The sequence below is a fragment of the Gossypium hirsutum genome, chromosome D11 (genome assembly GCF_007990345.1).
Source record: "Gossypium hirsutum isolate 1008001.06 chromosome D11, Gossypium_hirsutum_v2.1, whole genome shotgun sequence".
NCBI lineage: Eukaryota > Viridiplantae > Streptophyta > Magnoliopsida > Malvales > Malvaceae > Gossypium > Gossypium hirsutum.
This window is the reverse complement of record NC_053447.1, coordinates 64,245,618-64,257,019: the sequence shown is the minus strand read 5'-3', so window position 1 is coordinate 64,257,019 and position 11,402 is coordinate 64,245,618. Positions and strand designations below refer to the sequence as shown.

The 11,402-nt window shown below is 34.3% G+C and overlaps 1 protein-coding gene across 1 annotated transcript; it reads right to left on the bottom strand.

The window, feature by feature from the left end:
* Positions 1 to 2,783: 2,783 nt before the first annotated feature.
* On the bottom strand, positions 2,784 to 11,019 carry LOC107929800 (general transcription factor 3C polypeptide 6). Its single transcript, XM_041104839.1, has 6 exons — positions 10,920 to 11,019; positions 5,606 to 5,636; positions 5,013 to 5,172; positions 4,180 to 4,230; positions 3,431 to 3,482; positions 2,784 to 3,068 (listed from the first exon to the last, which is right to left on the bottom strand). The coding sequence occupies exons 3-6, from the start codon at positions 5,130 to 5,132 to the stop codon at positions 2,869 to 2,871; spliced, it is 423 nt and encodes a 140-aa protein (XP_040960773.1). The 5' UTR covers positions 5,133 to 5,172; positions 5,606 to 5,636; positions 10,920 to 11,019; the 3' UTR covers positions 2,784 to 2,868.
* Between the last annotated feature and the right edge of the window lie 383 nt (positions 11,020 to 11,402).

Below are 11,402 nucleotides of genomic sequence, written 5' to 3'. Positions count from 1 at the left end.
CATTTTCGATTTGATTCAATTTAGTCCTTTTATGACTTTTCTTCATTTTTTAATTTGGATCGAAGATTTTTCCCGTTTTTTTATTTGGTCCTCAATTTGTTGGACCCCTGGGGAGGGGACGCTTGGCCTGAAATTGGGTTTATTTCCCATTAGGTTCTTCGCCCTTTCGCGCCTTTCCATTTTGGTCCTTATTTGCGCATTTACTTACTGTACAAATGCCCTTAAATTTTTTTATCCCAATTGGGTCCATTTCGTTATTATTATTATTATTTGTACTTATATATTTTTTTATATATTACTATTATTATACCATTAGTTTAATATTATTGTTGTATTTTATTTTATATTCGCTTATTTAAATTTTGAATATATTTGTCCTATTGTTATTAATATTATATTTAGTTATATATCTATATATCTTATTATATATATCCATATATCTTAATATATATATGTGCATATATGTACATTTCTCTTTATAAACATTTTTTAGCTTATATATATACATATACGTGCACACATTCTTATAACTTTATCTATATATATATATATATATATATATGCATTTATACATACTTATATTTTATATTTATAATTTATCTATACATCTATATATATACCTATATACATACTTTTCTTTTTCTTTTTCTCACGAATATACATATATATATACTTAAATTTTTTATAACTTCTATATACATATACATGTAGATATTTATATTTTTTACATCTCCTAATACATATATATCTTTCATATTTTCGTAATTCTATGTATATACATACATATGCATATTTCCCTTAAATATACATGTACATATACATGTTCATATTTTATAATTTTCATCTATTTTCCTTTATTGTTTTGTATGATCATTTACTATGTATTTATATGTCTATTTTTTTACGCTTCAGTTTATTTATTTATTTATTTATTTGCTATGAAATGTATGATTTATTTATTATTCGTTTTGTTCATTTTTTATTTACATAATCATGTTTATTATTCCGCCATGCACATGAATATCATATTTTAAAAAAGGGAAATATTTCCAAATAAGGCAATATTTTGCGTTTGGAAATTCGAGGAACGTGCCCTAAGGTACTGGGTTTCGATTTCTCGTTTGACTAAATAGCCAAATATCCTCTTAAAGCTTCAAAGTACGGTTTCATTAAACTATAAGGTGATCTTGGTTTCGATGGTTTAGAGTATCGTGTCCTAACGTGCTGGATGTGATATTCCTTCGGAACAAGAGAATCTTATGTTTCAATTCACGATATCAGATTTTCTTTTAAGGATCGTATTTTTTAAAACTCTTCAAATTTTCAATTTTCGACACTAAGACACTAATTAATCAACCAGGTACCAATTTTGGGCGTATCGAGGGTGCTAATCCTTCCTCGTGCGTAACCGGCTCCCGAACTCATTTTTCTGAATTTCGTAGACCAAAATTGTTGTTTTAATAAAATTAAATCATTTATTAAAAAACAACCACTTTTTGAGGTGACCCGATCACACCTCGTCAAAAAAGGATTGGTGGCGACTCCCGTTTTCATTTTTTTTTTCCAAGTCGACCCCGTTTTCATCCAAAAAAATGGTGTCAACAGCGAATTTTAAAAAAAATTCGCACAACTTATTGTAAAACATAATAGCGGTTTTGGACGGTGCCGCTACCTCTATATAGCGGCCACTATACCGGTATCGGACCGCTATTTAAATCCCTGGTCAAGAGTTATGGTTGGTCGAAAAAAAGCTACGGTTGGAATATGGTGGTGATCCGTTGAAGCCTTGTTCGAAGCTTTGAGGTCTTAAACGACAGCTAGGATGCGTATGTTAACTTTTAAAACAACTAATTTATTATTTTTCGAAAGTTGAGCATTAAATTGAAATCAAAGTAGTTGTTTTACTAATTATATCAAAGTGGAGTGACCGTTGATAGAATTTACCCATACCAATTTTATAGACTTAAATTCACTACCAAAATGGGGTTTTTCCAGTTTTTAATCCTGGTACATGGTAATTGCTTGATCAAATTTGTGCATCTTAATCATGAAGAAACCAGAAAATTAAAGCATATGAATAAATTTTCAGCTAAAAGTTGAAAAGGAAGCAAAACCCAAATCAAAAGTGCGTCAAGGGAAGATTTTAGAAAAGATAGGAAGCAATAACATAGAAATATTTCAAGAACAAGATTTGTGAAAATCAAAAGAAATAGAGAATTAGAAATTAAAGTTACCTGATACTTCTGATTGCCACTGAAGGGAAAAAAAACGCAAATCAACCATGAAAAAAGATTTAACAACTTTGTGAAGAAAGAAAGCTGGAGGAAAGACCAAGTTGAAAGAGGTAAGGTGCCATGGAAGATTCAGAAATGAAAAGAAGAAAACTAACTTTATTTTTATGAGTCAATTTCATGGAAACTGTCATGAAGAAATAGTAATAATAATATTCAAGCAAAGTGTAATGGTGTACAACTTTTGACACTTGCAGAGTCAAAGGTCAACTATTTTTGTTCTCTTCCATTTCTAAGTTGAAATCAAGTCAATCAAATAAATTCGAGTAATTCAACTTTCATTCAAATTATAAATATAAAACTCAATCAAATGTTGAAAATTAAAATTTTCAACTCAATTAACTCAGCCTCGGTTCTACTCGGATCAATCACACCTTCATTACTAAAAAGTTACATTTGCTGCATTATAATTCGCAATCTGCTGAAATAGTTATATACAAGATCCACCGCTTAAAAATATAGACTCTTCCTCAGAGCATAACTAAGCTTGAATTTCATTAAATTACTTTCAAATTTTCATTAAATTACTTTCAAAGTTAAGGATCAACATTTAACTACAAATTTTGAGTTTGCTAGTTTACAATATTGAATTATTTTGGGAATTTGTTTCGACTTGAACATCCTCGTCGAGTAACAATCTGAACTTGAGAATCTTCTGAAGTCGAGTGACCGGTTTTACTTGCTTTCTTGGAGCTTGATTTGGATCTATTATATATTTGCCTGAGAAGAGATTTGCCTCTGATGGACCTGTCTCTTCATGTACTACAGGTGAAGCTTCTGTAAATCATAATTTCACACACAAGTTATTAATTCATGCAATGCAAAATGTTTGAGAAACAGAATAAACCAAGAGGCAGCCTATGTTACGGACTGAAGTTCAACTACTGGAACACAACATGTATGCAAGAACATGCCAAAATCTATCATGGATTTATCGTGTCACAAACTATATAACACCTTAAATGCAATACGACATAGAAAAATAATAATAACACGACAAGAGTGCCTGGATTGTACAAGTAACTTGCTATTCCGCTATGCAAGGGGCAAGAAGATGATAACAAAGAGAGAATAGGATGAAGTAAGTTAACCAAGTCCCGGTTTAGCTCAAAGTAAGTATAACAGGAAATATTGCTCACCATCTTCAGAGAAAACAAAGCAAGTCCCAATTGTTTCTTCATATTCTCCGATCTGTAATTTGGAAAATAAATTAACTTAAAACATGAAAATTTCATGAATTAAAAAACCCTCATCTCAGCATCAGTTGGTGATTATTAGAGCTCAAATCAAAGAGCAATTATAAAAGCGATAGCTTAGGCCTATTGCGGACCACCAAATCCCTAGTTCAAATCAAAGCAAACTTTTACATTACCGGAATTGGAAACAAATGTCAGATATGAATACCTATCCAGTTATCCAGACTTGAATGATAATGATTTGGAAAATGATCTCTAGATAATATTTTCCATTTATAATACCATATTCAGTCTATGGCTTCCTGAATTCTTTACGTCATTCTCATGCATAACAGAGACATTCATACACCATTTAAAATTTCTAGCAATAAACATTAATAAATAAATAAATAATGGTAGTCCTAAGATATTTAGTAAGTATGGTCATCAAGAGAAATAAACTTTTCAAAACATAAATAACCTGGAAGTTGGAACCTTCGTTGTTCAAGGTAAATACTAGATTTAATATTGTTCGGACTTTTCAGTTTCTTTATGTATACGTAACATATTCAGACACTAGTGTGGAGGAATGGTCCTCCAAATATAGAGAAAAACATAGAAAATTTTGGTAAATCCATGTCACGTACAGATCCACATCTGACACTGACCTTGATTTAAATAATATAGCAAGATTTGCAAAGTTAACAACTCACCAGCTTCACTTTTTTGTCTATGATTAATATTGGATTCATCGTATCCAGACCCTGACATTCATAACAATCTGATCATCACAATATGATAAATCAAAGAAAAAAGGGTTAAAAACAACAATCAAACCTTGTTCAAAACTGACAGCAAAATACCAGTAAATCAAGTAAGCAATATTTCCAGTCAAGAATATCACTAAACAAATAAATAGAAGCTTACAATTACACACCAAAATCAAATCCGTATTCATCTATGCAGAGCTCCAATCAAAGAACAAAAACATATATAGGTTGATTTTTATTAAGATCAACCATATCGCAAACTAAATGAATACGCAAATATAAGAAATTTTATATAATACAAATTATAAACTTGCCAAATTTTATATAAATATATAACACCATAAATGCTGAAATGCAGATTGCTGAATCTAATATTTATTAAATCCAACAAGTGCAAAGCAAGTATATACATAATCTAAACAAGGTTTATCTAGATTAAGTTCTTCATAATTAAAGCAATCACAAGGATAGCTAGTATTATATAACTAGATTAAGATCTCTATCAACACATGAAAATTCCCTAATCCTCATAAGCTGACCAGTAAAAATATAAGAGCTTTCGTTTCATGAATTAACAAATATAAAATGAACATCAAGCAACAAAAACCGAAGGCAAAGCTTTCTTCTCGGATTCTTAGTTTTCTTAAAATATTTGTATCTGTCATATGTATTCAAGACTAAACTTCCTAAATACTCATTCAGTTATAAATTCTAATTTTCACATAACTGCTAAAAAACCTTAACAAATTTGTAACATAGAAAAATTTAGAACTTACAGAAAGAGTATAAGGTGCATTTGGAGGGATGTCAATCTGCCCACGAACAGCTTCAAGATCAAGTAATACATACTCTGAATCTTCTTCCTCTCCATAATCGTCATCCTTATTTTTCTCCATTTAATCAAACCCAGAAAAAAAATATTACACTTTAAAGATACTGCAAAACAAACAATAAATTTTCAGAAGAATGGTTGAAAAAATGTGAATTTTTATTTAGTTGTATTCGAGGTAGATTAAGAGAAGTTCCATTGCATACGATACCCAAACAGATTAAGAGAAGTCAAAGAAGAAGAAAGATTCATCAAGCAGCTGGGATTAACTGATAACAATGTCCATTCCATATAGAAAAATAAACCAATCCATAAGAATTAGATATCTTTCTCCCAAGTTCAAAATTTTTCACAAAAAATATATATATATATATATTGGGGGACTTGCAGAGATGGAGACATCTAACTTTGTAGTGATTTTAAGCTAACCCCAAATAATTCCGATCAACATAAATAGAGAACTGTTAAGACCTAAACATACTCTACCTCAAAAGCATAGTAAACAAAAGAAAAACAAAATATTTTACCCATTATCCTTACCTTGCGATTTTAGTCAAGAGTTAAGGGTTTCTATTAGAATATATCCCATACCTTGCCCATACCTTTCCCATACCTACGCATACCTTGGAAAGGTCAAAGTTATGGGCACTAAATATTTATTTAGTGTTGGGCATGGGATAATAGCAATTTTTGGTCCCTAAGTGAATAGGGACTTTGCAAGGTGGCCCTTGAATCTCAACTATAAATAGGCCAACCATTGCTCATTCTCATCATCCCACATTTGCCATTCTCTACTTAAGGCATTGTTCTCTCTCCCTATTTGTAAAGTTTCACTTGTATTTTTGGAGTGAAATATATTTGGTAGTGCCCGAGGACGTAGGCAAGATTTGCCGAACCTCGTTAAAATTCTGGTGTTCTTTACTATTTAATGTTCATATTTTGTGAGTGTGATTGTAGTGATTTATTGTGCTATTAAATTACGATAGAGGGATATTCTGGCTAGGAAAGACTTGGTACTTAAGTGATCCTCGTGATCCACCTCTCTTTCCTGGGAATTGAACTTAGTGTGATTTTTTAGTACAATAATTTTACTCTTTCACACGCTTCCGCGCAACAATTGGTATCAGAGCCAGATTCGTACTTGGGGAATACGACCGTTTACGGTACTATTCACGTATACGGCACTATTCACGTATACGGCACTATTCACGTATACGATACTATTCACATATACGGAACTATTCACGTATACGGTACTATTCACGTATACAGTAGTTGGGATTGAGGAGAAAAATGGCAGCAGCATCGTCATCAGCAAGGACTACTGTGACAAATGCAAAATTTGAAGTAGAGAAATTTGACGGTACCAATAATTTTGGTATGTGGCAATGTGAGATCCTGGATGTCTTATGTCAGCAAGAGCTAGATATAGCCCTTGAAGAAAAACCTGACAAGATGGATGACAAGGAGTGGGCCAAGATCAATAGACAGGCGTGTGGTACAATCCGCCTATGTTTGGCCAAAGAGCAGAAGTACTCTGTCATGAGGGAGACATCAGCGAAGAAGTTATGGGATACACTGGAAGAAAAGTTTCTAACGAAAAGTCTTGAAAATAGGCTTTATATGAAAAAGAAACTTTATCGATTCACGTATGCACCCGGTATGTCGATGAATGACCATGTGAACTCATTCAATAAAATTTTAGCAGACTTGCTAAATTTGGATGAGAAATTTGAAGATGAAGACAAGGCATTATTGTTGTTGAATTCCCTTCCTGATGAATATGATCATCTTACCACCACATTGCTTCATGGGAAAGATTCAATCACATTTGATGCAGTCTGTAGTGCGTTGTATAGATCTGAGACTCGAAAGAAAGATAAAAGAGATCACAGAGATACAACTGCAGAAGTCTTAACAGTAAGAGGTCGTTCACACAGCAGCAAACCTGGTAGAAGGGGTAAGTCCAAAGGGAGACCCGCCAAAGATGAATGTGCCTTTTGTCGTGAGAATGTGCATTGGAAAAAGAATTGTCCTAAGTTACAAAAGGGCAAGTCTATTTCTAATGCATGTGTAGCGGAGCATGATGAGGAGTCAGACTTTAGCTTGGTTGGCATGGCAATGGCATGTCAAACGGATGAGTGGATATTGGATTCGGGATGTACTTACCATATGTGTCCTAATAAGGACTGGTTTTCTAGTCTTGAAGAACTAGAAGGTGGAGTTGTTTTTATGGGCAATGATAGTGCCTGTAAGACAATGGGTGTAGGTACAATCAAATTGAAGAACCATGACGGCTCAATCCAAGTTCTGACAGATGTTCGCTATGTACCCAGCTTGAAGAAAAATCTCATCTCATTAGGGGCCCTAGAATCTAAAGGGCTCACAATCACTTTGAGAGATGGATTACTAAAGGTAATAGCTGGGGTATTGACGGTGATGAAAGGCACTAGAAGAAATAACTTGTACTATTTAAATGGAAGTACAGTTATTGGATCAACATCAACAGCTTCTGCGAAAGATGCAGATTCAGAAGCTACCAGGTTATGGCATAGGCGATTGGGACATGCTGGTGAAAAAGCTTTGCAGACATTGGTGAAGCAAGGCTTATTGAAAGGTGCAAATTCTTGCAAAATGGAATTCTGTGAACATTGTGTTCTGGGCAAGCAGAAGAGGGTAAAATTTGGTCCAGCAATTCACAATACGAAAGGAATTCTGGACTACGTTCACAGTGATGTGTGGGGACCTACCAAAGTAGCTTCTTTGGGAGGTATGCACTATTTTGTTACTTTTGTTGATGATTATTCAAGAAAAGTATGGGTGTATCTAATGAAAAGAAAAAATGAAGTTTTGAATGCATTTCTGAAGTGGAAGAAGATGGTGGAGACTCAGACAGGTCGAAAGGTCAAACGACTTCGATCAGATAATGGTACTGAGTACAAAAATGATCCATTTCTACAAGTATGCCAAGATGAGGGCATTGTGCGACACTTCACTGTTCGGGATACACCACAGCAAAATGGGGTGGCAGAACGCATGAATCGGACTATACTGGAGAAAGTTCGATGTATGTTGTCCAATGCTGGATTGGGCAAGGAATTTTGGGCTGAGGCAGTTACATATGCGTGCCATCTAATTAACCGATTGCCATCAGCTGCAATAAATGGAAAAACTCCTATGGAGATGTGGACTGGTAAACCTGCTACTGATTATGATTCTTTACATGTTTTTGGTTCCACTGCATATTATCATGTAAAAGAATCTAAGTTAGACCCAAGAGCAAAGAAAGCATTATTCATGGGTATAACTGGTGGTGTAAAAGGATACCGTCTCTGGTGTCCTGATACAAGGAAGATTGTTTTCAGTAGAGATGTAACTTTTGATGAATCAACCATGATGAAGAACGAGGATTCACAAAAGGATGACAAAACCAGTAGTACTTTGCAGCAGGTGGAGTTTGAAAAGGTTAATGATGATCCAGCTAATATTGAAAGAACAAATGATGAAGAAGTTTCGACCCAAGAACTTCTACAGCAACAAGATTCAATTGCATATAGGAGGCCAAGAAGAGAGATTCGTAAGCCTGCTCGCTTTGACGATATGGTGGCCTATGCACTTCCAATTGCAGATGATGATGTTCCTTCCACTTACACAGAAGCAATAAGTAACTCTGATGGTGTAAAGTGGAAGCAAGCTATGAATGAAGAAATGCAGTCTCTTCATAAAAATAGGACTTGGGAGTTGGTGAGACTGCCCAAGGGAAAGAAGGCAATTGGATGCAAATGGGTATATGCAAAGAAGGAAGGATTTCCTGGTAAAAATGAAATTCGATACAAGGCTAGATTGGTAGCAAAGGGTTACGCTCAGAAAGAAGGAATAGACTACAATGAAGTGTTTTCTCCAGTTGTGAAGCATTCGTCTATTCGGATTTTGCTAGCCTTGGTTGCGCAATATGATCTTGAACTAGTTCAGCTTGATGTGAAGACCGCGTTTTTACACGGTGATTTGGAAGAGGAAATCTATATGACTCAGCCAGATGGATTCAAGGTTGCTGGAAAAGAAAATTGGGTTTGCAAACTGACAAAGTCGCTTTATGGATTGAAGCAATCTCCGAGGCAGTGGTACAAGCGATTTGATCAGTTCATGAAAGGGCAAAGGTACACAAGAAGTAAATTTGATCATTGCGTGTATTTTCAGAAGCTACAAGAAGGAACTTTCATATACTTGCTCTTATATGTTGATGATATGCTAATAGCATCTAAGAGCAAAGTTGAGATTGAAAGATTGAAGACTCAACTGAATCTCGAGTTTGAGATGAAAGATCTAGGAGAAGCTAAAAAGATTCTCGGCATAGAAATATGTAGAGATAGAGCTCATGGCAGAGTTAGCTTGTCTCAGAAGCAGTATTTGAAGAAAGTACTACAGCAGTTTGGCATGAACGAGCAGACCAAACCTGTAAGTACCCCGTTGGCTTCTCATTTCAAGCTTTCTGCACAACTATCTCCTTCGACGAATACGGAACAAGAATACATGTTGCAAGTTCCGTATTCTAATGCAGTGGGTAGCTTGATGTATGCAATGGTGTGTACAAGACCCGACATTTCACAGGCAGTTAGTATAGTGAGCAGGTATATGCATAATCCTGGAAAAGGACATTGGCAAGCTGTGAAATGGATTCTACGGTATATTCAGAAGACCGTGGATGTTGGATTACTGTTCAAGCAGGATAATACACTTGGTAAAGGTGTTATTGGGTACGTTGATTCTGACTATGCCGGTGATTTGGACAAGCGAAGATCAACCACCGGTTATGTGTTTACACTTGCTGGAGGACCAATAAGTTGGAAGTCTACACTACAGTCTACAGTTGCATTGTCAACCACAGAAGCCGAGTACATGGCTGTAACAGAGGCTGTAAAGGAGGCTGTTTGGTTACAAGGTATGGCTAAAACCTTGGGGTTGGTTCAGGAGCATATTAACGTGTATTGTGATAGTCAAAGTGCTATTCATTTAGCAAAGAATCAAGTCTATCATGCACGTACAAAACATATCGACGTACGATTCCATTTTGTGCGGGAAATTATTAAAGAGGGGAAAATTTGTCTTCAGAAGATCAAGACTGCAGATAATCCCGCAGATATGATGACCAAGGTGGTAACAGCAACCAAGTTCGAACATTGTTTGAACTTGATCAATATCCTGAAAGTTTAACAGTCGAAGAAGGCACTATCAAGTATTGTTGTCAAAGGCAAAAAGAATTGTGTGAAGATAAGATTATCCTAATCAAATCTTCAAGGTGGAGATTATTAGAATATATCCCATACCTTGCCCATACCTTTCCCATACCTACCCATACCTTGGAAAGGTCAAAGTTATGGGCACTAAATATTTATTTAGTGTTGGGCATGGGATAATAGCAATTTTTGGTCCCTAAGTGAATAGGGACTTTGCAAGGTGGCCCTTGAATCTCAACTATAAATAGGCCAACCATTGCTCATTCTCATCATCCCACATTTGCCATTCTCTACTTAAGGCATTGTTCTCTCTCCCTATTTGTAAAGTTTCACTTGTATTTTTGGAGTGAAATATATTTGGTAGTGCCCGAGGACGTAGGCAAGATTTGCCGAACCTCGTTAAAATTCTGGTGTTCTTTACTATTTAATGTTCATATTTTGTGAGTGTGATTGTAGTGATTTATTGTGCTATTAAATTACGATAGAGGGATATTCTGGCTAGGAAAGACTTGGTACTTAAGTGATCCTCGTGATCCACCTCTCTTTCCTGGGAATTGAACTTAGTGTGATTTTTTAGTACAATAATTTTACTCTTTCACACGCTTCCGCGCAACAGTTTCCGAGGGAGAGGATCCCTGCCGTCGGTAAGGTGTTTCTATAAAAGAGGGTTTTGATGAACGGAAAAGGATGGAATAAAATAGGTAATTTAGCAAGAAAATGAAAATCAACTGGATAAAAAATTGCAGTTTTCTAAAATCGAACAAATTTTTTTATTATAATGTATTTACGATTAATTTTAATTTTATTATGATATTAAAATAAGTATTTTATAATAAATTAATAAAAATAATTTAAAAGTTTGTATAAAAAATAATTTCCAAGTAAAAATTAATACTATGAAAAACCTTTGAAATTTTATTAAAAAATTCATAAAACAAAGTTTATTTACTAAAATAAGTATAAAATCTAAATAAAAAAAACATCAAACTAAACCAATTCACCCTAATGGTTGCAGCTTGTTTGGTTATTTATTTAGTTTTTTTAAGGTTTTGGCTAATCTTTAATGTTAATATTTACTAGTAATGAATTTTTTTATTTTATAA

Excerpts from the sequence above, each read along its gene's own strand:
- LOC107929800 (XM_041104839.1), bottom strand. The coding sequence starts at position 5,132 with ATGGAGAAAAATAAGGATGACGATTATGGAGAGGAAGAAGATTCAGAG. Across the intron at positions 4,231-5,012 it reads ATGCACCTTATACTCTTTCT|GGTCTGGATACGATGAATCC; the intron begins GTAAGTTCTAAA and ends TATGAATGTCAG. Across the intron at positions 3,483-4,179 it reads TAGACAAAAAAGTGAAGCTG|ATCGGAGAATATGAAGAAAC; the intron begins GTGAGTTGTTAA and ends TCCAAATTACAG.